Raw genomic sequence first — 27936 nt, forward strand, 5'->3', positions numbered from 1 at the left:
GCAAATGCAGAGTGTTTTTCAACTCTGGATTTAAGAGCTGCATAACAAAAGATTAAACTGTATCCAGATTCCAGAATGCAAATGAATTGTGTGGGAGCTTGTGTGGTTTGGCGCTGTGTTTGGGGAAGTGAATAATAATAATAATTTAGCATTTATATGAAAGGCTAAGTTTGGCCCTGGCAGGATCCCAACCTGCATCAGCAGGCTCTGCAAGGATGTCAAAGTGAGCACTCTGCTTGCTGTGCTATATGGCCGGAGATGAATATGGGGAAGGAGTGTACTGTGGCATTTGCTTAACGCACTCTGCAGAGAGACAAAAGACAATACTCTGTAATTGAGCGAGAAGCTCTTGCATGTGTATGGGCGGTGCAACATTTCAAGTCCTATATTTGGGTACAGTGTTTAAATTGAGAATGGATCATAAACCATTGTTGAAAGTTTTACATGCTGAAGGTTCAGGTAAAACAACCCCAAGTTTAGCCCGACTAGCTTCTAATACAGGCGCCGATTTTTTGTCTTGGTCGCCATTGCCGGAAGTTGGGGGCAAGGATGATGTTGAAGGGGATGTGGAGATGGTAGCGCGTATTAGGGATGGACAGAACTCAATTACATGCGAGGAGTAGAAAAGCATGCTGATGCATGATGAAGTGTTGGCGCGAGTAGAACAATATGTGTTGAATGGCTGGCCTGGAGGGCGGGATTTGGACAAAGCAATGGAAGTGTCTGCCAAGGTCCAAGAGGAGCAGTTTGTGGAAGATGGTATGTTGATACGTGATCACAGGGTAGCACCTCTGGTAAGTACATGTGCAAGATTATTGAAAATGGCTCATGAAGGTCATGTGGGGGATATTCATACAAAGAGGCATCTGTATGAGTGTTATTGGTGGCCAGGAATGGACAAAGGTTTATTGGATGGTTTAATGGTGTGGCATTTGTTTTACTGATTACACGGGCATGCAGTTTCAAAGAGTACCTTTGCAAATTGTGGATTGGCCCAAGGAGCCATGGGGCAAGTTAACTGTGAATTTCGTTGGTCCCATGCACAAGATGAGTCCTGAGGAACAATATGCATTAGTTGTTGTATATTGTCACTCCCGATGGTGTGAGGTGGAGTTCATGTCTATGCCAACTGTGTTCAGTGTCATTGAGTATGTGCATGAACTTTTTGGAACAGAAGGGACTCCTGAAATGTTACTGACTGATTACGGGGTTCATTTTACCTCGAGGGAAATGCAGATGTTTCTAAGCGAGATGGGAAACAGGAGTTGGAGAACAGCTCTTTACCAACCCCAGGCCAATGGTTTGGTGGGTAGGGTAAACAGGACAGTTAAAGGGTGTATTCAGTGGGCAATTGCTAACCACGTGTCAGTGCAGAGTGCATTGTTTGTCATGTTGTGGGCGTATCGAACCACTCCCACTGTGGTGACTGGAGTTTTTCCTTTCGAATTGTTAAAAGGAAGGAACGGTGGGTCAAAGTTGGTGCCAGGCTGGGTTGGTCAATTGTTGGGTGATTGTGTGCCTGAGGTGTATGTGGGAAGAGTTCATGAGAGGGTGTTGAGACACAACATAAGAACAAGATCTGTTTTGACAGCAGGGTGTGTGTCAAGGAGGGCGACGTTAAAGTGGGTGATGTGGTACAGGCTAAAAAATCTTTTAAGATTACCAAGGGTGATTCCCAGTATTTCGATCTGGAGGTTATCTCAGAAGCAAGTTGCAGAGCCACCAAACTGGGCAGGAATTGTTGGTGGAACAAAGAAAGGACTGTCAACTTGAATAGGAGTGGTAAAATGGCTCTGTATAGCCTTTAGAACCAGCCTAAAAGCTGCTCTCAGCCTGTCATTACCGCCATTCGACATTCTAATGTTAGCATGAAATTCTAACCCCATCCCACATAATTCTAAGATAGAGTTAATACAAGCATTTTCATAGTGTGGCCCTTGCCAAAAGCAGCACTTTGTAGATGAACTGAAAAAAACAGCAAACATTGGGTGATTGGTAGTGAAGAGAAGGAAAACCCTTAGCCAGAGATTGATACAATGAGAACAATTGAATTGGCTAATATAAGTAGGTTACTTATAGAACTATAAAATAGCAAAACTGTGGTAGAAAGCTTGATGAAACAAGCTATTAGAAAGAGATGTGTTGAGCAAGCATAGATTTCTCTAAAGTTAATTACTTTGTTTTTTTTAGAATTTCCAACATCAATAAAGTCTCATCTTTCTCAAAAGCAAACTTGATGTGGCGAGATGCAATGGGATGCATGTAAACCTATGTTGCCATCTACCAAAGCACGATTAGTAAGCATTGAATACACACAACTGATTGATAACCGATTTACCCATTAGATGGCTTCTGCAGTTTGTAGATTTTATACAACACAATAACCAATGCAATTGATGTCACAATAATCAAGAATGCCAGGAAGCCAATCAGAGCTTTTTCATTGTCTGTAAAAAAAAGAAAAGAAAAAAAAAAGAAGTTGTTTGTCAAATCATGTTTCTGAGGATATAGCATTTGAAAATATCATAATAATTCCTAAAACACACTTTGCAAATTTTAGCAGGCATGTAGGTACCTTTTCAATATTGTTTAAATAAAGCAACAGTCATTACAAAGAAAACATACAAACTATTGTGTCAACGATTTATTTTGCCTTCTAAGTAACCTTTGATGCCTTTGTACTTCTTTCCCAAAACATTAGAGGGGCAGCTCTGAGATGGTCAAGGATCCTCCACGCAGCACCTTTCTTTTGCTTGCATCTCTCCAGGACTGAAATCTCTGCATTGGCTCCCAGTGGCTGCGAGGATTAAGTTCAAAACCCTCTGCATCGTCCACAAGGCCTTTTGGGGCTTTGGACCTCAATACCTGCAGCTCTCGCTTCCTTAATACCTTCCTTCTTGAGATCTTCGCTCATCCACCTCCAGCTCCCTCAGGATCAGTTGCTTCTCAAAACAACGTGTTGGTGGTAGATCCCTTGCCTCAGCTGGTGCCTTCCTCTGGAACAGCCTCCCTGCCTCCCTTAAACTTGAAGAGAACCATCTCTGGTTCCAGAAGCACCTCAAACCCTTTCTCTTTGCTTCTGCTTTCTCTCCTCCTCTCCTCTGCTGACCCCCTAACTGGAACAAGAACTGCACTTGCCACTGACACCCTCTGATCTCAGCACCACCTGCACTGCCCACCTGGCAACCCCCGCACTTGGGGTTTGTTTCTGCATCCCTAATGTCCCCATCCCAGCCCTTGACACCTGTTGTTTGCACTTATCCATGCACTTGTCACATGCTGGCTGCTACTTACTTATTGTTATTATCTCTGCCATGTACTGCACTGTCCCTACCCCTTTCCCACGCCTAGCAGGATCGTTGTCCGTCCTCCATTTTGTTCCCCTGCCTTGCCTCGTCGAGCCTTGAAACACTTGTGTATAGGCGCGTTATAAATCCCATATCATATATCATATCATAAAAGTTTCAATTTTGTGAAGAGTGTAAATCTTGATGCTATGTTGAGATGGGGTATACAGAGTTCTACTGTTATATCCAATCACAGATATTTAGCAAAGTACCAGCTGTCCCAGTTATATTGATTTTACCACTGAATATGTGGAGAGGCATGCACATTACTTAAGAATTGCCAGGAGTCATAGCTGCAAGCAACGTTATCTTTGAAACACTCAGATTTCAGAGAAGCCATCACAGGAGAGTAGAAGGGGAGGATGTGGGGGTGCAATTAAGATGCGAATTAGAAGCTTGCATTTGATACGTTTGATGTTGGAGAGCCATTCAAAATATTCACTGGCAGCCTCGCTTAACAACCCCCCCTTCTCCTCTATCCCCTCGTGTGGTTGGCTTATCCACTTAAGGATACTCCCTCCCAACCTGGGTCAGACCCTTCTGCGATGTCCCTCAATGCTTGAATCAACTCTGCATCTCTGATCGCCTCAAGATTATTCTGGCTTTCAACATTCAGATCTTATTGCTGACCATTGGCATCTACTCCTCGGATGGCCTCATCTTCCGATGTCACCAAGTTTCGCATCTGAACAGACAGAGCTCCTGATGCTGGTGGCCTTTGCCAGAAGCACCCCATGCCATGACAAACACATATGATTCTCGAAACCTAGTTTCTCTTGTAAGCATAATCCATCCAAAAATAGATGCCCTCCATGCCGATGGCCAGCACCCCCAGTTTATTCGTTTTTTCCCCCAATCACGTGCATAGGCATTTCCAGAGTGATTGTTATTCAGCACTTTGATGTCCTGCCGTTCATTGTACACAGATAATACATTTATGACCCGGAGGAAGGGGGGGTGCTATCTTTCTCAAAAGGATAAAGATGTGTATTGATGAAATGTCTGGATTCTAGGTACAGGCTATTCAGCGACTCAAGACAGGATGAAAGGATGGGCAGCTGTAATCCACTCTATTAAGGAATTATAGGGGAAATAAGAATTTTGGTAAGAATGTTTAAGTGGGATAACCAGGGTTTTACATTCATGTTAACACCTGGAGCCAGTGAGCGATGAGGTTGTCTGCCATGAAGTGTGTTTGTGTGTTTTTTCGACTGTAAATGTAGGTTCTGTTAAGGGCCACGATTATGATATTTACGTCTGCTTCAGGTTTACTCTGTAAACAAGACAATAGAAAGGAAACACATGAGGTAAAGTCGGGTGCCAGAGATCTGTGTTTATGCAAATGATCCTACTTCAACACACATGTCTTTGATATATACATATATCCACACTTGTAAATTGTTTCATTGCTTTTTATTTCTTTTTGCTTTCTGGTTTTGATGGCATTGCAAATATGCTCTTCCAAAACAAGCACCTTGAACTTATTTAAAATCCCGATTATATATTGTATCCCTCCCTCCCCCATTATGTCAAACAGCCGCACCACACTAGGTGTGTTCGATGCAAAAATATTATGTGTTTTGGTTTATAAATATCTTCTTACAAATCTTAGAAAGAATACAGAAGCGAGCATGGAGTGGCATGACCTAACTTCTCTAAGTTAGGTGGGGCATGCCTAAATTGATAGTATATGTAATGTTACAGAAGCTTGAACATACATAATAACATGTATCCAGAGGAACATCAAAAGTATCAAGCAACAATTAAGGTAGAAGGTGTAAATACGTTCCTACATCCGATGAGGAAGGAATATGTGTCTGTAGTACTAATTCAGTCTTATTCATGAGCAGTAACAGTTTAAGTGTCAAGAAGCACAGCAACGCATATGGACCGAGCACATTGAGAGGTAACTGCTCTGAATATATTGATATATGTATTATAGTTTTTATTTTATATGGAATATCAAAAGTCGCTTTTACACAAAATCCCCATGAAAAAGCATAATGGTAGCAATCCCATTTCTTGGTTCTTTACAATTGAAAGAAGTTGGAGAGAGAAACGAATATCATAAATGAATGGGAAAAGAACAACACGGTAAGTATAGCAACAAAAAGGGCAGACAATGGAGCCCAGCCCCAGCAGAGGGGCATGGTAGGAAGAGGTAGCCCAGATAAAAAGCAGGGAATCAGAGCGGGGGGAAAGGAGCCCAGATCAGGCTCATGGCGTAGGAGAGGGGCATATACTTCCAGTGTTAGGCCACTTGGGTGGGAAAGGGGAAGACAGATCCTGGACACAGCCTGGAGGGGTGGGGGGCAGGAGCCCAAAACCAACCCTGGGTGGTGGGATGGGGAGAGTGGTTCTAGACCAGCACAGGTGTGCAAAGGGGCTGATGGAGCCAAGAACCTGCAAAGGGAAGAGAAGTCAGAATTCAAAATCCAACTTGAGAACTTTTGGGAGGTTTCTACCTGCTGCTGTTTTCATTGGTGTTTAGCTTGAACAGTGAGTAGTGTATGCACGTTTTTGTACTTGCCCATGCAACATTCGCCTGGCTGCTCAGTTGGTGGTCCCACTAGCTTCACTGTGCATGGCTACACGTGCGGCCCAAGGGGTCTGGGATGCTGGCCAATTTAGACCATCCTGAATTTCCTGTTGGGCAGGAAATGTTCCAGCCAGGAGAGGAAAAGGGATACAAGACGGTGAGATCCTTGAACATTTCATAGCCAAATTCCTGCACACTGATCACAATGAGGTGCAGGTGGGCAGCAAAGACAACAGATTGGACACACATCTGGGGGTAAGGTCACAGAACATACTCTTGTAGGTCATACTGTTTGTAACACTGGCCAAGCCAGGCCAATCTAATTTAATGCAAATAGTTAAATACCAGGTCATGATCAACTAGGACTGCATACACATATCACATTTAGGATCCTATAGTGTAAACAAAGTCACTCTTACTAGAACAATGGAGGAACAGAATGAATACAAAACATTGATTGGGAGGAATGGAATGCTATAGTCATGGATATGAATGAGAAATCTAAAGCAGGTGACAGCTAGTGCATATATAATGGCATCATCAAATACAACAACTCATAGGGGGAGATGTAACCTTGGAAGGAATATCTTTACACATTCTCTCCTTTCTGTGACTTTTTGTTTAATCAGTTGATAGTGCTGAATTCTGGCAGGAATTAGGCTCACAAAGAAGTTAGAATTATATTTTGTGGGGACAATATTCTTGCATGCAATTTTTTTTTAAAAAAAAATTCATATTTTGGATCTTTTCAATACTGTAATAGATCCATTCTGTAGACCACCTCTCTTTGTGATGCCCCATCTCAGGCTTCTTTACAAATATTTTCAACAAAGTTACATTACATGTTGGTGGTTAATGGAATTCTGCCAAGTGCCATTTTTCTGCACATCACGCATAATTAAACCACAGAAGCACAAGCCACAGCAGCCTATGTAAGTGCAAGAGCAAGGGACTATGGCATAGTGAAAGATCCATAATATATTTCGGACTCAAATTATGGAACAATCTCCCTTTACCCTTAAGGTCTTAGAAAATCATGGAAAATTGTGTAAGCTACCAAAAAGTAAACCTTTAGCAGAGCATTCAATGCCTGAGAGTCCCATGCCCTCACAAATGAAACTTCGTACCAAAGAAAATGCTGACCTGTATGTGTAGATTCATCATTAACGTCTGTACCCTCTGGTACAAACTATACTCCCTACCTCTGCACTAAAAGTAAAGTAATGGATTGTGCATATGATGGCTATACACTAAACCCTTACCCACTGAGTGTAAGGAACCACAGTTAGCCAGATGACAATGTAAGCATTACTACCCTAACCGAACTCCACCCTAAAAAGGGACTAGCTTGTGATTGCATAGTATGTTACTACTCTAATTCGTACTACAGCCCTTCCAACTACCCGACACTATGGAGCAGGTTTCCGTAATACGAATTACCAATAAAAAACTAAATACCAAGGGATAATAAAATTAGAAGATGTATCTTATTGTGTCTAAACGTACAGAGAAATGTCTTGTATTGCCATATTGGGAAAAATAAATTGCAGGCCCACTTGAGATTTTACTATATCTGCTAAGAGAACAGTGCACATAGTGCAATCAGAGGCCACACCGCAAACATGTTTGGCCAGTGCAAAATCTTTGGGTAGTGATAATTGGGAGGAGTTTGAGGTTTGAACCTGCATATTGCAGCCAGGCTTATCAGTTTTTATTTGGTGCATGACGAGTTTTGCATAGATATATTTGCTTTTGCTGATGTAAAAGCCTATTAGACTTTAAGTGAGGTGTGCTCAGCAGTTTATACTCTGTCATTGTGTTGCTTGTGTGTGTGCATGTAACTTGCACTGTGCAATCTAATTTCCATTCTGCAAAATGTATCCATGTCCTGTCTCAGGATATACCCAAATCCAGTTTTGCTTCTTCACTTTGAACGCTGGGACTTGTATGTTTTTTATCAAGATGTCAAAAAAGAAACTATAGTTCCTTGAAAATAGATTTACACAAAATAAAAGTGGTCTGATATAGTTGTTTTTACCAGTCATCACCACGTGCTGAAAAAATAAATTAATTCGACCTCAGTAGTGTTGACAGTGTCCGGGAATAGGCTACATTGCATATTTAGCAGACCGACCTCTTTAAACACTTTATTAGTCTAGTTTGAACACTAAACTGTACAACACGCTGCAGACGCTGATGCCCTGTAATACTTACATTTGGTTGTTACTTCGCCGCTAACAGGTTCTCCATCAAAAATCCCATTGCAGAATCTCAACTGAATTGTACAAAAAGAAAAATATTGTTGTGTTAATATCTTCACAATATATTTTTTGTTGTTAATTTACATTGATTGTCTTATATTTCAGATAAGGAAGTGCATGCCTTTATCCATAAATGTTGTGAGAATGGGGTGGGGTCACAAAAAATGACAGTATTGACTTGAAAATAGTTCACACATTCAATATTTTATGGACACTTTTTGATCAGTAATACCACACAATTGTCCTTAATCTATTGCTGGGTGAATGAAAGTCTAGATTTAAAATAAAGGACCTTTTCAGGGGATTAGCATGTGGAAGCATGCACAAATTATTTTCTAAAATAACATTTCCGAATGCCTTTTCCTTAAGGCACGGAAATCCTCCACCAAGCCTCGCCTGCTGTTCGAACAGAATACCCCCTCCTCTCCACAGTTATCATTCCCGCAGGACATGTCTGTATCCTATATCGATGAGTTCTGTTTGGTAGGCCAATCTATGTCACTGAATTTTCCAGCAAGATTGTGGCACTCAGTAAGTACAGCTTTATTTTGAAACTGGTATACAACTGGTATATTTATTTATTTTTCCATTTTTGTGCATATATATATATATGTATATATATATATATATATATATATGTATATATATATATATATACACATATATATATATATATATATATGTGTATGTGTGAGGGAGACCTCCCACAGCCCCCATCTTACACCCATACGTTATTAACTTTACCCCTCCCCCACATAAACATATGCGAATAAATGGGGGTCGGACTTTTGGTGGTAGGACTTTTCTACTTAGGTAATTTCGTCCTAACCCCATTTCTACATATCATGAAACTTAAAAAAGATAACAATAAAATAGGATAAATTTACAGGACATACAATTTTAGATGAACTTGGCATACACAGAAGAACTTGAAATCACAATAGCATTCAGCCGTCAACAATCAGTAACAGTGTACAATTACAAAATATATTTTGTAAACAATGTAATTCTCCTGCGCCAGGAATATAACATTTTCAGAGATAGCTAATATACTGCCATTTGTTGTCAACGATATGCTATGGCGCAGAGCAGATATCAAACTACAAATCCCATTATTCCTTAACCATCGAACTTGGTATCTTTTGCACTTTTAAAAGCTGGGCATAAAAACAAAAAATGTTGGACACTTTAGTTGGTTGTCTTGCAGGTTTGACATGAATCAGATCAATTTGAGTTCTTTTTCTTCATAAGGTGTTCAATAGGCAGTATGTCCAGACATAAATTCATGAGAACGAGTCTACCACAAAATGTATTATCAAGTCAAGATGAACCTCAGAGCATCAGTACTCTTTACTGACACATACCTACAGAGCAGATCACTGTTTTAACAGTGAAAAGAACAAATCTCCCTGCCCCAGATTGAGCATTTTCTCATTATTGAATAAGGCGTGTGTGTTTAGTTTAGTTTTTTTTTTATATTTAGGTTTTCCCAAAACTCAGGAATGCCAATGGCTTGGGGGGTATCCGTCCATGCCTAAACCAAGGTACCAATGACAATCCATTTGTATTCGCTACATCAATCATGGCACCTTTATACAATGCCAATTAGGGGTATTGACATAACTTTACCTAGTACAAGACAGGCTTCAGATGTACTACAGATTCACTAGAGGTCCACCACAGCACAAATAGATCCACCGCAACTGTTTCTAAAAGGTGTTTTCATTTTGGGTCAATAAATTATATGTCATATAGCCCCATACGTGGATGCTGGTAGGACCTTTGATTCATATTTTTCAATGCTGGTCTAACCGCCCCCTTCCAATTCTCCTGCAAACTTTAAAGCTGCAGTAGAATTCCTAACTAAAGTCACAATTGATTTAGAGATGTGGTCCAGGCAAAAGTGTCTTTTATTGAATCTAATGGCCAAGTATCAATAAAAAGGTATGTTCTCAATAATAAAATCATAAATCGCTAAATTCACACCTTTTACTTTACTTTCATTCCAAAATATTCCTTTACTTTCATTTTACAATATTTTATGTCAAGGCCCATAGCCGTAGATAAGTCTGCAAATTACAATTGCTTTTATAAACTTGATGGCGTTTGTGGCAATAAAATGTCACTGTCAGCAAATATTAAGATGCCTGAAGCAAAACCATTTAAAACAGGTGCATCAACTGGTAAAAATGAAATGCTTCCATCAAAGTAATTCATTAAAAGATTACAAAAAATAGGTGCCAGGACACACCTCTAGCTAACTCTTCTCTTAATATGGATTGTTTTCTACATATAAGCAGCTGTGAACAGTTGCAGTGTTGCCGAATATAGAGTCCTACTCATCCTTAGTAGTTGAACTAGCACATTCAATTCCCATAGCAGATGCCAAAAAAAATGTGTCCTGGCACTGAATCAAATACAGTCCGATAGTCAATGAAATATATAGGGGTTAATTTTCAGTTCCCGGTGTAATTCGACGGCAGGGACCTGTATGCATGCACTTTGGCGTGGAAAGGTCACAGTAGTTGAATTTTCGTCATTTGCATGGTGGAGTGTAAAGTGCAGGGCAAACGTTGGCATAAAATTGTGTAGACTGCCTTTTCCCTGCACATTTGCACTCCGCTGTGCAAATGAGTAAATGCGGCCTGCCGTGCTCTCATGGTAGGCAACAATCAATAGTAATTGTAAACGCTCCCTAAAATGCATGAAAATGCATGCTGGGGCATGTGCATGGTGGAGAGGGAGGGAGGAAGGGAGGCGTCGTAAATGCATTTTGAGTTCTGCCTCTCCCCTCTGCCATACATACATGGAAAACAGGGCGTTACATTATTGGAAGCAGTAAAAGCATCTCGCAAGACTTTTACACCTTCCGTTAATGTTATGCCCCTGATGAACAGGAGCTCCCGAAAAAAGATCAAGCATCCTAAGTACTATCCATTTCACAATCAATTGAAACAATCTAAAACTTTGATCAATCGTTCCAATACTCTATTGAAATCCAACTTGCAAGTTACATAGACAGACTGTTCAAAGTAACCAGTCCTATGGACGCTTTAATGAGATGTTCCCTTATATCTTTCCCACTGTGTCTGGATGGAAAAGTGACCAATAATTTGTGGGACTGCCTCACCCGTCCTCCTTTTACATCAGAACAATAACCACATTCTGCCATGACCGCAGCGCTTTAATAAGACAGGCGGCAGCAATGAACAATGTACTTAAGTACACTTCCGAGATTATCTGTTTTTAAATGTATCCACTGGAATCCCATCTGGGCCAGGCACTGTCCCAGATGTGGGTACACCTGTGGCTAGTTGTACTTCCATTGAACATATCAAGGGATCTATTCCTGTCAGGGTCAATGGTGTACCACACTCCAGTATTTGGAAGTTTGACTGTTCACAATATAAGTTTCCAAAGTGTTGGGACCTGCCTGGCTTAGGAGTACAGGCTTCCTGAAATACACAATTTCTCCGATAACCACTATTTATTAGTTTGCAGAACATATTGGAATCATTATTTTCAGTTGCTAATATCAAGGTCTCCCAATGTTTATCTGTACAAGCCACATGTATTTATTTAATCAGATTCTTATATTCATGTCTTATTGTTACTATCTAGTCACTATTCCTATGCACACTATTTTTCACTAATTGTGGAAAGTTGCTTAAATATTGCCTACATTCCTGCCTGCACCAATTGACTCTCTATACCAATGTATGAATGATCTGTGTTTGAAATTTAGAAACCACTCTCCAGCCCTGACATCTCTCCAATGGCTCCCGGTGTCTGCAAGGATGAAGTTCAAGACTCACTGCCTCGCCAACAAAGGTTTCTGCGGCCACGGCTGGGGCCTGCACAACATCCAACTCTCTCTCCCTAAATACCTTGCCCGCTCAAACCCTTCGCCCCTCTCAAACTTGAGCTGGACCGCACGCAGTTACAGAAGCAGGTTTTCTCTCTCTCTCTCTCTCTCTCTCTCTCTCTCTCTCTCTCTCTCTCTCTCTCTCTCTCTCTCTCTCTCTCTTTGTTCTCTCTCTCTCTTTTTTCTCTCTCTCTCTCCTAGCTTACCCTCAGATTTTCACTGGGTACCTGGCTCCTCCATGACCAGTCCCCCCTAAATCCCCCCCTGCACTGTCTCCAGGCCTACCGTGCACTTAGGGGCAGAAACTGCAATCCTATAGTGCCCTCCACCCTTGCACTTATCCAGACCCACTCTGCCCTGGTTGCACTTACTCAGAGATCTGCTGTCCTGATTGCACTACCCTTGTCCAGAACCCCGCCCCCCCCACATGACACTTTCCTTTTCTTCCCTCCCTTGCACTGAATGACACAAGGCCTAGTATGATTGTTTGTCTTGTCTTCCCTCTGGCTTCCCTCGCTTGTCTAGCTGCGCCTAGAAACACCTGTGTATAGGCACGTTATAAATCACATATCATATCACCCGTAACAGTACTGGTCCCAGCGCATCTCAGCCACGCGATTAGCTGCCTTGAAAAGGGAGAAAGAACTACATGTAGTCCTTTTTCCTCCTTCCATGGTGCCATTTTTTGTGTAATATCTTTTTAATGGCTGTCATGGAAAGGGAGAAGGGACTATATGTAGTCCTTTCTTCCCGATCCATGGCAGACATTTTTTTCTTTCTATTGCTTTATTTTTTTACTTTTTCTCTGCAACTTGTAGTTTCTTTTGCCACTAAAAGATGACCGACCCAGTTATTGGGACTGTGAAGTGCTCTTGCCTCAAATTATTGCAGTATTTTTATTCACAGCTCAACAGGGAAAAACATGTGTAGTCTGCTATCACATAGAACACACACATCACTAACAAGCTTAAAGATGGTTCACATGTTTGTAAGATTTTTGTGGGCCAAAGGGTCATCTATGTTCCGCTTGTCTCCGTTGACCACTCCTTATCTCACACATCAAAAACACAAGATTAGTGCTATAGAACGGTTGCCCTTATCGTCTCATAGCTGCCTGAGGCTACAGATTGCTCCCCAAGATGTTGGCTCTTAATTCTCCCTCAGGGACATCCTAGCTGTCCTTACTCTTTGTAGATGTTAGTGCTCCTTCAGGGAGCAGGGGGTTTATGTTCTGCACACCTCCCACCTGTCCTTTCTCTGTTTCTCTCTCCTCTCCCTCTGATGTATCTCATACAATCACTTTTTTGTCTACTCCCTTCGATTTTACTTCTCCTTCCACACCACTTCACTAACCCTCCTCCCACTACAACTTCCCTCCTCCCACTAATATTAGTACAACGACACCCACTCTTCTTTCTCTGTCACTGCAGAAACACTCCTTACACTGACTAAACTACTCATTTTACATACATGCACACTCACACAGCTGTACCATGATCAATCCTGTGGAAATATTCCACATTTTTTGTGAATCTCCTCCACAAGCCACTGCTTCCTCCTCCTTCCTGCTTGTCTCTTGGTACGGCTCCACCTCTACTGCTGACATTAATAACCCACCCTTCCTGCTTACTGTTCGCTGCATAAGTCTCCCTCCATCTGTTCTGAATAGTCAGCCTTCCGTAGCCAATCCTGTCCTTTCTTCTCCTGGAATGTGTATTTACAGAGAGAAGTCTTTAGTAGGGTTAATCTAAGCCATTTTTCTCCATATGGCCTCTCCATGCACTGGTGATGGCCACCAGAGATAGTTCTGAACTATCTTTGAAGGGGCATCAAGGGGTTGTGTTTGGGGAGGGTGGATCCTTCTTGATTCTTTCTTGTCCCTGGTGGTGTAGGGGCTTAATAAATTCATGGCATGGTATCCTGCTCCTTGGGCAGATGCAAGCCACTCTCGATATGACCATGTACCGACGCGGCTCCATGCTTCTGTGGCCACATCACCAGTGATCTACACTTTCTGGTGTCTCTCTCACTCTTCATAACAGTGCACTGCTGGGGCTGGGCCCCTGGATGAATGTGCCCTTTCCTTTCAGCCTTTGTTCTTGATTGCTGTGTGGAGTCTCTTCTGTTTGCTGTGCATGGTTTTCACGGCTGGCCTCTGGGCTAGTCGTCTCTACAAAGAGACAATGACAATGGCCTTAGGGTCTGAGTGTTACTCACCGGACGGGAAGTAAACCAATCGGTGGCCGGAAGACACAGGGCTGCACTATTGATTGAAGAGCTAGGTCGGGGCCTCCAACCTAGCCTCCTCTCTGTGAGGGCACAAGACCTTTTTAACGATATGACCTTCTGCTGGGTAGGACCAGGCAGATGGACTGATCGCTCAAAAGGGCGGGGAGGACACGCCGCCAAGAACCCTGCTGTAAAGGAAAAAACAAGAGGTGAGCAATTGGAACTTTAAGGAGAATCCTTTCCCTTGATACTTCTTTCTAGTAGTACCTGAGCTATGCCCTCCCCTTGTTTAAGGCAACCGGAACCACCTATAAGTAAGAAAGGAGAATGTAACCTATACTAATGATAGTTGTCGCTAGGCTACAAGGTATAGAATCATAAATTAAAGAACCCTTACCACGGATGTTGTTGTTGATTCTGAGTTATCCCAAAGGAGTCCAAAAACGGAAGTGCAAAATAATAAACGGGGAAGGTTAGATAGGGAACTAAACCCGGGCGGAACGAGGGCCGCGCTAGAGTCGAGTGGGTGCACTCTCTGCAAGGCGTCCCTGTGCACTACTGGAGGATATCCAATGGAAGTCTGATTGTGGATCTGATGGGAACAACAACTATATGAATTGTAGGTGATGATTTCGGTGACAGGCAAAGGCAGTCCGTGAGGGAGAAAAAAGGGTCTGGTACACGGTTCAGTAGTTTTTCCAAATCGGCAGGCAGAGGCAGTCCGTGAGGGAGAATAAAGGGTCTGGTACACGGTTCAGTAGTTTTTCCAAATCGGCAGGCAGAGGCAGTCCGTGAGGGAGAAAATAGGTCTGGTACACGGGTAATTATAGTAGGATCGAAGACGGAACTTCTATACACCGGGATGCAACTTTAATCAGAAGCAGCGATATTCCCGGTTGTGCAGTTTAAATCGGGAAGGGGAAAGGCGGAACCAGACGAAACCGAGGTTCACGCATCACGCCCCTCTGCTGAGAGCGGGAGGCGGAATGCTGGGAATCGTAGTTCAACTCGCCGCAGGGCGCCGCGGAGTGAGCCGAGGCCACTATTTTCCAGGGCAGTTGCCAGTGGGCGTAGAAAGGATTGGCGATGTGACGCATACCCTTCCGAAGGGCTATAATCCTTCTCCGTGCCTGCCGAGGCGTAACACTGAGGGTAGGCTTGAGACAACAGTCGTCTACAAATATACATCTCAGCACAAGGGGAAATGTAGGGCTTTTGGCATCTTTGACTGAACTTGTCCCCAACAATAGGGTTGGTTCTGGACTCAGTCTTAACCCTCCACCCCCTGCTGAGAGGGATTTCAACTCACCTGTGACAAGAGTAGGTTACTTGCCTTGTCGCAAATGTCACTAGAACTTGTTGTACTTGACAGCGCACAATTAAATCTCCTGACTACTGAGAAATATATTATTTATTTCTGTGAAACTAGCATTTGGTATAGCCACTAAAAGATGGCACACTCAGTTATAAATATTGCATGCACTCTTTCTCAAAATAATGAAAAGAACTGTTATTCATAACTTTTCAAGCTGCAAATATTTGCTATAACCCATACATAATAGATGGTGAAGTCAAATGGAGCCAGTTAACATGGTCTTCCTATGCCTATCAAGAAATATGTAAGACTTTTTTCTAGCCAACTAGTATTGGGTCTGAACAATAATTGAATCTATCTTAAAGGCCCCGATTATAATCTCCTTTTACGTACCAACAATTACAATACTTTTCCTTCTGCAACTAACATTTTCAATGGTTACTAAATTATGGTATACACAATTTCCTTTCCCTAACAATAAATATAAGGCTTTCTCTCTGCAATTAGTATTCGGTATGACCGACAATCAGTAACATACTCCCCTTTCCTCTTTTGAAAATTCGAAGATTTGTTATTTGCATATTCCAAGCAGCTAATATTTGGTTTCTCCACTGAAAGATGACAGTGTCACTTAGAACCCTGAATATGTTCTTACCCTGCCTGCTAGAAATATCACATTTTACTATGCAAATACTAAAAGAAGGCCATAAAAAATAATAAAATAACTTGTAACCCCTAAATATAATATGCTCCTGCCGACGACCAAGAAGACTAAGAATGGTCTCCACAACTTGTATTTTGTATTACCACCAAAAGACGATGTGCATAGTTACAGGTCTTGAATGCACTCTTGTGCCTTTGACGAATTACATGATGTTTTATCTGCAAGGAAGTACTATTTTGTATTTCCACATAAATAAGGCACAATCAGTGAGAGTCACAGAATTCAATCTCCTGCCTGCTTCCAAACACTTCTGTGGTGTTCATCACACCACTCTCACATGAAACGTCACATGGGCTTAACTTATGAAAGTTTGCATGTATTAGATAATGAATCTTTCACAATCTGCTTAATATCAAGGATATGTCTCTAAGCTCAGGAAAGGGATTTGAACCTGTGCTGCTCTGTGATGACTTGCTTCTAAGACAAGCACGTTGCCCCTGAGCTATCCTCCTGGCATGCATGTATGTTTTGGATTGCAAAGCGTGAACCTACCTGGGAACCAAGGGAGTGCTGTACAGAGGGGATGCTCATAGTGGTTACAAATAGAGTGCAGTGGCAACAGAGGATCAGGTATGGCAAGTGGGAGGGGGATATCAATCAAGGGCAGCACTACAGATGGTAGAATGAGTGAGCGATCAGCAATTGGCAAGATGTCCTTTGAAGAATAGGGTCTTCAGTTCATTCCTGAAGTGGAAGTTGGAGGGGCCCTGTCTTACCTATATTTGTAACCTGTTCGTCAGAAATGGTGCACAGCAGGACAAGATCAGTTTTATGTTGTTTTCCGTCATGCACATCTTTGTTCTCAGGCTTGAAATGTTGTAGCTCATGGTGGTTTACTGACCTCAAGAGTTTGTTGGCCAATTAGAGTGGTGCTTTGTTTATGACTGTTTTGCAGGTAACACAGACAATCTTGGACAGGTGCATGCTTGAAGTAGTAGGCAATGTAGCTCCTTGAAAATGGGAATTATGCAGAAATGTTCTTGGCTCTGTGATGAGACGTGCTTCATCATGCCGCATGGCTTTCACAGGTTCCAAGGTGGCATCCAGGATTCCTGCAAGTAGGGCTTTGACACCATCCAGGTGGGGGCTGACCAGAGCTTAGACCACTAATCTGAAACTCGGGCAGGGATGGAAGGCTTGAGTTTGTGGGGAGCACAAACAGGCACCATGCTGTGTAGGTCTTCTTGGCAATGTGTGTTTTGAATTGAAGGACACAGACAATAGTGCAGTGTGGAGTTTTTGCATGGGTGAAAGTTGAGGGTTGAATCAATTGCACTCCATGTCAGTGAGCCAATTCAGGACCAGGACATGATTGATGGGGTTTCTTGGGAAAATTAATTTGTTCTCTGTAGGGTTCAGTGTTGATGCATGTTTGTCATGCAGGCTTGGATTAGGGCTAGACAATGCTCGAGTCAATGGATGTCAGTGTTGCATTTGATATTTAAATAAAGCGCTGAATCATCTGCATATTTGTGTATCTTGATGTCATTGTTGGTGAGGAATTCCCCAAGAGGTCCCACGTAGAGGTTGAAGAGAGGCCGTGCAGAACTCTGCAGGTTACGAGGTAAATGTTCACGAACAAGGGTCTTGATATATCAACCTATTGATGTCCTGCTCTTATGGTTGGTGTCGACTGCCTAGTTAAGGTACGGAGAACACCCCCTGCTCCGTTTAAATTAAGAAAGACAAAAGGGAAATAAAGGCACTTCTTCACTTGGTAGGCAGCGCCAGTGAACAAATCATCAACACAAGGTGTCTTTGAGAATTAAAGTATATTTGGTATGCCCTTTTTTAAGACACGTGTTTCGGCGATAACTTTGCCTTTTTCAATGAGGGCTACATACATTAAAATGCAATAGAATGAGTTTCATAGCCACAAAGAGGTTTTCATAAAATATAAAGTAAATTTGTACAATCAATCACAAAATAAACGGTAGTAATTGCACACAATGTGACACAGAAAAAAGAGAAGGGGGGAGGGAAGGATTGGATTAGGGAAAAAGAGAAATACGTTGGGAAAAAAAGAACACAAAACATTGTTTTAGAAAGCATTACATTTTCAACTTGGTGGATAAAATTTAATTAAGGTCCATTATTTGGTCATGTTTGTCACTGGGTAAGAATGTAGGTCTTACCTCATCGGTGTGACATTGACTGTCTAGCTTATTTGCAATTTGCTGGTTGCCCTGTTCATGGGTTAAATCCCACCTGTGGAAAGTATAGTTTGTTTGTATGTTGGCATGTATATTGATGAGAGTAGAAACACAATAGAAAAGCCAGTGAGTTGCAATTTCAGATGGGCAATGGGTATTAATAGTCGCTCAATAGGTTCCATGCGCCCATCAGTTACGTTGCTAGCAGACTAACTGTGGAATGGGAGCTCCACATTCAGGATAAACCCATATTTTCAATTGTAGAAAGGACAAATGTCCATTAATGCGTTTAAAATGAACAATTCTTAAGAAGCGAAATGTGATTACTATATCCAAACACCACTTGTATGCACGCGGTGTACAGTAAAAAATATTCTTGGGGTTTTCGGTGAAGGTCATGTGTTGCGCATGCAGGTGAAATTGAACTCGAGTAAAATAAAACCCACATTTTCAATTGTAGGGAGAACAAATGTCCATTAGTGCATTCAAAGTGAACAGTTATTAAAAGCAAGATGCGAGTACTGTATCCAAACCCTGCTTGTATGCACGCAGTATACAGTAAAAGGTTATTCTTGAGGTTTCGGTAATGATTATGCGTGCAAGTGAAATTGAAATCGAGTATTCAATATCGTGGGGAGATCGCACATCTGATGAAACACAATAAGTGTGATTTGTGCACTTCGAACCGGCACATAAGTGCTCGGTAGCACGTATAGATGCCCGCCAAACCTGCAGGAATTCATTAAATAGCGGTGCGGCTTGCAACAGTGCTTTCTGCAATACGAGGGGTGCCGCTTATACATAACCTACTGCGGTCTACGAGCCAGTACTGCAAGGGGCTTAGGGCTTACCTTGAAAGTCTAAGTTTTGTCCTCTAGTGTGGGCAACAGATTGCGAGAAGCCGCGCTCAGATTTTGTGTTGTGGTTCAGTTGTCATGGAAATCTTAGTTCTTTCTTGTTGTTCATGAATTCGAATAGCTATGGGTGCCATGTTTTGGGCTCCATGTGAGCGTATTCTTGGTTTCTAACCAGGCTGAAGTCCTGTTAATTTAAAGGGGACAGACTTTTAGATAACTGATTAAGTCTGCAAAACATAAGCAAACTCACAGGAGTACTACATTTTAACATCTATGTTTCATATGTAATTATTACCTCAGTGCCGGTATTTAGGAAACAAATGTTTCCCATCAATGCCAGCCTGAACACAAAATGTGTAATAAGCACCAGGTTGAGATATTATTTATTTTGCCCCATATCAGTAGAATGGGGTGAGAGCCATGAATTTGAGATTAGTGGACTTTTCCAAAAATGCTCAATGGATTGTATGAAGGTAAAGTTCAAAGCTATGGATATGTTCTAATCAGGAATAGGGATGCAAAGTGCAAGACCACTATGGCGTGAATAGGTAGATGCTGGGAAAGGGGTTGGTCATCCTGCTGAGTTTGGAAAATAGGGGGAGAGGATCCCCCTAATTGTCTGGCGCGTCACTGGGTTGGCATTGTTTAAAAAAGATATATCTGTAAGGGAAAAAGCCCAAATTAGATAATGCGATCATTTAGTGGTAATGGGCCACAAATAGATCTCTATTCTTGGTGCAGTTTAGCATACATCAGCTAGAAAAGTCTGGCACATTCTTGTTACAGAAAGGCTCCCATCTCATTGTCAGAGTTCAGGCCCACCAAGGTGGATCTAAAGATACATATGGTTCGTGCCACTTGTTGACGTAGTCGTAGTTCTTGGTTTCCTCCGCGTCTGCCGGGACGTATCTTTCTTAGTCCAATAAACTTGATGTTGCATTTATTGTCCATTTGGTGGTATGTTGCCAGTGGACTGCAGGGGGCAGTGTTGCGTCTTGGTTGCCTACTGAGGCAAGGTGTTCCTGTATTCATATCCTTAATTTGCGAATGGTACTTCCAATATTGATCTTTCGACAGATGATTGCATACACCACATATTTTGATTGACAATTTATATTGTCCTGAATAGTTAATGGTGTGCCAAAGTTGTCTGTGAACTTGGTTGTTGGCTCATGCGCATGTTTGCACATTTTGCATATCCCACATTTTCTGAAGCCTGATGTTGTCGTGTCTAGCCATGTATTTATTTTGAGTTTTTCTTCCTCTGGTAGCATGGATGGGCTGATATTTGATTTCAGGGTCCGGGCCCTCTGATAGGTAATAGTTGAGTGGTCATCAATATGCTTGCCAATATGTTCATCCAATTTTAGGAGATGCCAGTTCTTTCATAGTATTGCACGTAAAGTTCCATTATTGCTGCAGTAAGTGGTGATGAATTTCACTTTGTCTGAATTGCTGACAAAAGGTCGTATTGTCTGTATCAAGGTTGATTCTCTAGTTATGCTGATTGCTTTCAATCATGCAGCTTTGATGGGTCTGGCTTTATACCCTCTTTCTCTGAATCTGTGGCATAGTAATTTGCATTCTTGTTCAAAGATGTTAGTCTCAGTACAGTTGCGTCGGGCTCTAATGAATTCCCCTTTCGGGATGTTGTGTTTTACTAGTCCAAAATGGCAACTGTTAGCAAAAAGGGTCGAGTTGACCTCTGTGTGTTTCCGAAAGGTTCTTGTCAAGAGCTTAGTGTCTTCCACATAGATCACTAAATCCAAGAAATTGATATTTGTGTTGTTGTTGGTCCCCGTGAAAATAATTCCTAATTTGTTCATGTTTGCTCTCACCATAAATTGGTCTAGTTCTTCTTGGAGTACTGGCTCGTAGACCGCAGTAGGTTATGTATAAGCGGTGCCCCTCGTATTGCAGCAACCACTGTTGCAAGCCGCACTGCTATTTAATGAATTCCTGCAGGTCTGGAGGGCATCTATACGTGCTACCGAGCACTTATGTGCCGGTTCGAAGTGCACAAATCACACTTATTGTGTTTCATCAGATGTACGATCTCCCCACGATATTGGATACTTGATTTCAATTTCACTTGCACGCACAACGCATAATCATTACCGAAAACTCAAGAATAACCTTTTACTGTATACCGTGTGCATACACGCAGGGTTTGGATACAGTACTCGCATCTTGCTTTTTAATAACTGTTCACTTTGAATGCACTAATGGACATTTGTTCTCCCTACAATTGAAAATGTGGGTTTTATTTTACTCGAGTTCAATTTCACCTGAATGCGCAATGCATAACCTTCACCGAAACCCTAAGAATATTTTTTACTGTACACCGCGTGCATACAAGTGGTGTTTGGGTATAGTAATCACATTTCGCTTCTTAAGAATTTTTCATTTAAAACGCACTAATGGACATTTGTCCTTTCTACAATTGAAAATATGGGTTTATCTTGAATGTGGTGCTTGCATTCTACGGTTAATTAGTCTGCTAGCAACGTACCTGATGGGCGCATGGAACCTATTGAGTGACTATTAATACCCATTGCCCATCTGAAATTGCAACTCACTGGCTTTTCTATTGTGTTTATACTCTCATCAATATACATGCCAACATACAAACAAACTATACTTTCCACAGGTGGGATTTAACCCATGAACAGGGCAACCAGCAAATTTCAAATGAGCTAGACAGTCAATGTCACACCAATGAGGTAAGACCTACATTCTTACCCAATGACAAACATGACCAAATAATGGACCTTAATTAAATTTTGTCCACCAAGTTGAAAATGTAATGCTTTCTAAAACAATGTTTTGTTTTCTTTTTTTCACCAATGTATTGCTCTTTTTCCCTAATTCAATCCTCCCCTCACCCCCTCATCTTTTTCTGTGTCACATTGTGTGCAATTACTACCGTTTATTTTGTGGCTATGATACTCATTCTATTGCATTTTAATGTATATAGCCCTGATTGAAAAAGTAAAGTTATCGCCGAAACACGTGTCTCATAAAAGGGCACACCAAATGTACTTTAATTCTCAAAGACACCTTGTGTTGACCATTTTTTCGCTGGCGCTGCCTACCAAGTGAAGAAGGGCCTTTATTTCCCTTTTTTCTTTGTTAGGTTACTAGGTAAAGCTCAGATCTGTTTGGCCCCATCTGTACAGGTTGGTCTTCATTGGAGAATTATGCGGAAACCTACTGCAGGAATATTCCATCTAAGCCCATGTGTGAAGCAAGGATGTTGAGGAAGGCTCATGGTCAACAGTATCAAAAGCAGCAATGAGGTGAAGGACGAGTGTGCAGGGGTCCCATTTGTGCAGGATGCATCGAGCATCATCAATAACATGGAAGGTCTGTGCTGCATTGTAATCAAACACCTGATTGGTAGCTCTTTAGGAGAATGTCCGGAGGGCTCCTTTTGTGCAGATGGATGACAAACATTTCCTCAATCAATTCGATGAGGAACGGAAGATGCACAATGGAGCAATTGTTGGCTAGGTCATCTGGGTTGAGTCTGGGTTTCTCCAGCAAGGGGGTGGATCTTTCTCAATTTTGGTCAATGTGAGAAGGTGCCTTGTGTGAGTGATTCATTGATGACATTGAGTAATGGTGCGAATGCTTCACCTTTCATCACCTTCATAATGGAGATGGGGAGCATTTCATCTTTGTAGTTGGTGGGTTTGGGGGATGCACGCATGTTGTTCAGGCATTCTGGACTACTTGTCCAGAGTTTGATCCATCTTGATCTTCAAACAGAACATAGCATAGAAGACAAGAATGACTTGCTACCAACTTTGTCTCCTGCGCAAAATCAAGCCCTTCATCCCAGAAAACAACTTCAGATCTGCTATCCAAGCCTTGGTCCTCTCCCACCTGGATGGTGGCAATGCCCTTTTGAAAGACCTTCCGACGACTACCCAAGCTGCAGCATGACTCATCAAAGGATTCTGCAAATTCAACCACATTACCCTGACCCTCATCAAACTTTACTGGCTCCTGCGGCAGGCTTTTTAAATCTTCAAATCCTGATGGATTATCCACAAGGCTGTCACCCTGAACTTCACAAGCTGCCACTCAGAAACTCAGCGTCTCCAGGCACCTACGATCCACCAGAAGCAAGGACACATGCAGACTTTAACTCTGCCAGTGCAGGTCTGCCAGTGCAGGAAGGAAGAAACCAGAAGTTAGACATTCTCTGTCTACACTCAAGACTCTGGACTACCCCCCCCAATATCCGAATTGCCCCATAGCTTCTATTTTTCAGGAAGGAGCTCAAGACCTTCCTCTTCAAATAATGGCTCCTCCCTAACACATAGCTCCATACACTCCCACAATACATGAGACTGGGTGATCCAGTCTGTTTCCTTCACTGGCTACTTGCAGATCCATTGCCGACAATTCCCTTCCCTCCCCCGTTGTTAGAGCCCCACTGCCTTGTTTCTATGCTCCCTGACCTTGTTCTTCCCCCTATGATTGCAAAGTGCTCTGTTGGTTCCTGAATCTAGGTATGCACTCAATAAATACTGTAATAACAATAATAATTGTGGGCTGGTAGGCATGAGATATCTGTGGTCCGTCAAGGTGTTGTCCGCAAGGGCCCGGTCAAATGGGACGGGAGAGTGGTATGAGGGGACCCCTTACAACCTGGTGTAGGACTAGCTCTTCCTCGGATATGTAAAGTGGAAAATAGGGAGTCCCTCGCCCCTGACAAAGCCACCTATGTGCCAAAATGTCAACCTTAATACCACTCTGTCTCCCACTACCTCCCCATGACTCCCACTGCCTCCTCATTCAGTTGATGATCATGGTTCTCTTTCTTATTTCAGAACCACAACACCAAGAATCCCCTTTTGGACAGCCAGGAAACCTAGACCTGAGCCAAACAACTGAAAAAACAGAAACGCAGCCATTCATGCAGACTTTGAAGCGGCACCATCTGCCAGCAATGACCAGCAGCCCAGAGAAGCACAAACTCACCATGCCAACAGAAACTCGAGTTCCCAGCCATACAGCACAACAGAAAACCAGCAGGAAAACCCTCAAAGAATATAATAGAAATCATGCTGGAAAAGGGAGAGAGGGTTAAATGGGGTTTTAAAGCCTCCCACCTGGGTCATGGGAGAAAGACATGCACCGATTGTTGCAAGTTGTCAGGTGAGCGCTGGAGTAAAATAGTGAGGAGAGAAGGGCACAGAACGACCAGCAGCACCATTTAAAAGGAAAAAGAAGGAAAGACGGTCTGTGAGTTGTACAAGTGAGGCCACAGGAGAAGCTGCAGGGGGACGGAGAGACCAGGCAGAGGAAGGACGGCAGAACTTTGAAAAAGTAAAGTACTTGAGAGAGAGTGGTATCAGTGGTGTATAGTGTAGTGTAAGTGTATTGTGGGCAAGGGGTGCATTGAAGGTGTGAGAGAAAGAAAGATAGAAATAGTGTAGGATATAGGAGTAGAGGACTAGGGTAGTAGTAGTTAAGGTGAAAAGGAGTGGGTGTTAGGAGAGAGTAAGGCTAGTAGAGAAAGGTGTAGAAGTGAGTGTGATGAGAGGAGTGCTGAGAGAAGTGGGAGGGGTGAGTAGCAAAAGCAGTGCAAACACAATAACAGAGCATTAGCAGTGAGAGTATTAATAGTGGCGGTGTGAGGAGATTAGCAGTGGAGTGCGGAAGGACGAGTAGTAGTAATAGAGAGATGGTAGTGATAGTAGTGGGTGGAAAGTATTGGTAGCGGAAGGAGTATTAGTTGTGTGGCAGGGGGAGGACTAGTTGTGTTGGAGGAGTAGTTCTGTGTGAGGAATGATAGTAGAGTGTGAGAAGAAGATGACGTGTTAACATCAAAGGGTGGAGGCAGGAGGAAGGTGAGAGAAAAACAACAGACACACAGCAGAGTCAGACATGAGAAGAAGAGAAGGTGGGTGAAGTTGGATGGAAGAGAGCAGAGGAAGGAGCAGAATTGGAAACAAATATAGAGGGCTGGAAGATCAAAACTGCACAGGCATACACCACCCTTTTAGAACTAACCGTCGGTAGGGTATGGGCAGAGAGAAAGTCCCTGATGGAGTTAGATGGCCTACTTTCAAAGAGTCACCATGAGAAAAGGCAGTGGTAGACTGTGTGGGTTTCCAATCAATAGCACTTACTGGGGGTAGACATCTGGACTAGTGTGGGAACCCCAACCACTTTTTTCAGCCGGTGTCTCAAATCAAACTGTCTATTATCTTTGTTCCAAGGAACAGCCCCTACTTTTTAAACTGTGCTTAACAAAACCCGTACATCGTGGTAATTATCTTTATTCAGACAAGAAGTTCCATAAAAGAATCAACATGAATTCATGTACATAAAAACAATTAAACAAATATAAAAAATAGACTTCAAATGCATGTCACTTGTTAAAATTCCCATAATCACTCAATAAAATGTGTCAATAAAGGTGTGTAGGCTGACAAAATTGTATAGGATAACATTTAAGCAGACTTACATTTCCACTGGGAGACTTACCTGTCCACTGAACAATTCAGGAATAAAATGTTTAGGGACCACCATACTCTAATGTCCTAAACCAGGGCCTTTAAAAGAGCAATTAGTGCCAACGGCAAAAGAAGAGGTCATGCATATTAGTCTCTAATGAGATACTGCCACACTTACAAATCAGATCATAATTTTACACATTTATTCTATTAGCTACAAAGGGAAGCTGGTTGAAATGTAGTTTTGTTATCCACTTCTTTGCTGCTGTGTTGTGAACGCAAAGCAGGTGAAATTCATTACTACAATTTAGTTGCAAGAATGGTAGATAACTCCTTACACTTTGTTTTGACCTCAATTGATTCCGCCTGGTAAATATTGCTTCCTTTTAAAAAGGTCTAAGACTGCTTTCTTTTTGAGATGGGTAGAACAGAGAGTTGGTTCTTGACCAAGTTGTGACATTCAAGGATGAGTAGAACTTTAAATCACTTAACTGCTAAGAACAATGAGCCTAGTGGGACTTACCATGCCAGTGAGGCTCCCAATACTGTGGCCTTTGCAGGGCTGTTCCTGGCTTCGGCACCAGAGTTTCTTCCATTCTCACTGGCGTCCTAGTTTCCCCACATGGCCACCCTCGGCTGCCTTGTACTCCCCGGGAGTTCTGCCTCTGCAGGTCTCCCTAATGTTCTCTATCTGTTCTCTCCGACTACACCTTCTGTAGATCTGAAACCGTTTAACAGGTTGCAGGTGTGAGTCTTCAGGCCCAATTGCCTGACCACAATTAGTGAAGCATTCTGGACATGCCTGACTCTTACACCAGTCTGTAGGCCCCTTCCTCGTCTCAGTGCTAGAAGGGTGAAAGGATCTCTTAGTGTGCATAACTCCTAGTCGCCTCTTCTTCGTCCCTGTACTATAGTGAAATGAATGAGAGAAATTGAGGGGAAGGTGATGTTTGTTTTCATTTGGAAAAGGGGGGTACCATGTCTTGCCTGAGGATATCCTCTCCCCAATCCCCAAGGACCCTCCACCCAGGTGATCCTCCCTCGCATCACCACCCCCAGAGCCAGGATCCAAAAGCTATGGCCTTTCCCTGGCCACCTGAGAAGAGGAGCCAAGGGGAGTAGGTGTGAGGATAGCCTCAGGTTTCCCACAATGTACAAGGATGTGGAGGGCTTATGTTTGTGGAGTTAAAGTGCCATTAATATATGGGTGTTTGTGGTCTCAGTTACAATGTGGGTTATTGCAACAACCAGGGCATTGACATTTTCCAAGGAATCAGATGTGGAAGTCAAGGTGATGAGTTTTCCTTCTAATGCATTCATGGGAATGCTCTTGAAAGAGTGGTATGGAACCTTATTTGGATTGGTACCAAAAGCGGAGAGGTATGTGGTGGAGCAGGAAGGGTATGGCTGCATGGTGTGTGCAGTCCAATATTGGGTGAGGCATACACTGGCTGAACAGGTGGTGAATACCATGTAGAGTGAGTTGACTTTGTTGTGGGTTGGTTCATTGACAGGTTGTTTGATGTTTATGGTATGTAGCAGTTTGAGTAAAGTATCTCTGTTTTTATTGATGGCTTGGTCGTTGGGCAGACTGCAGTCTCAAAAGAAGATGTTAATTTCGTTGTCAACGAATGCTGCCACAATGTCTGTGATTTCATTGACAAAGGCATTGTTGATTGAGGATGTAGTAGAGTCTGTAATGGTGACAAAAGGATGGCCTATCTGAATTTAACCTCTGACCTTTCCTTCAGCTAAATCATACTTCAATGTTTTACCTGCCCCTCAACCTAATCCTTTATTTAGTTTTTATTGATATTGTTGTTAGAATAGCCTTTCAATAAAATCGTATTCAATTTCAGACTACCACATGTTAAAAAAAAAAAGTTCTCTTTGGTAAAATACATTAATGAACATTAAATACATTGCTAAAGATTCTCATCATGCATATTACACAGTATATCAGAGCAGACTAAATTCATGCACTGCTTGGCCCAAAATGGGTAATTCTAAAAATGTCATTACTGCCAAGGTAACTGAAATACGTTGACCATTGAAAGCTATGTGCCATAATTTATCAGGTGGTAACATTTTAAAATCTTCAAACAAATGTTGTAAATACAGTTTTCTCAATACTAAAAGGGCTGGACAGTACACCAGGATGTGTTTTAGCGTT

General features: G+C 42.3%; 1 protein-coding gene across 7 annotated transcripts in view; it reads right to left on the reverse strand.

Moving 5' to 3' along the window:
• PTPRC (protein tyrosine phosphatase receptor type C) overlaps window positions 1-27936 on the reverse strand; it is an 846024-nt gene that overhangs the window by 197428 nt on the left and 620660 nt on the right. For all 7 annotated transcript variants that reach the window (XM_069641238.1, XM_069641237.1, XM_069641234.1 and 4 more), the window contains 2 exons: window positions 8101-8161; window positions 2339-2447 (listed from right to left, as the gene is read on the reverse strand). In XM_069641238.1, the coding sequence (XP_069497339.1) occupies window positions 2339-2447; window positions 8101-8161 (170 nt within the window). The remainder of the gene's footprint in view (window positions 1-2338; window positions 2448-8100; window positions 8162-27936) is intronic.

This window comes from Ambystoma mexicanum, chromosome 1q, assembly GCF_040938575.1.
Source record: "Ambystoma mexicanum isolate Mex_15411 chromosome 1q, UKY_AmexF1_1, whole genome shotgun sequence".
Classification (NCBI taxonomy): Eukaryota; Metazoa; Chordata; class Amphibia; order Caudata; family Ambystomatidae; genus Ambystoma; species Ambystoma mexicanum.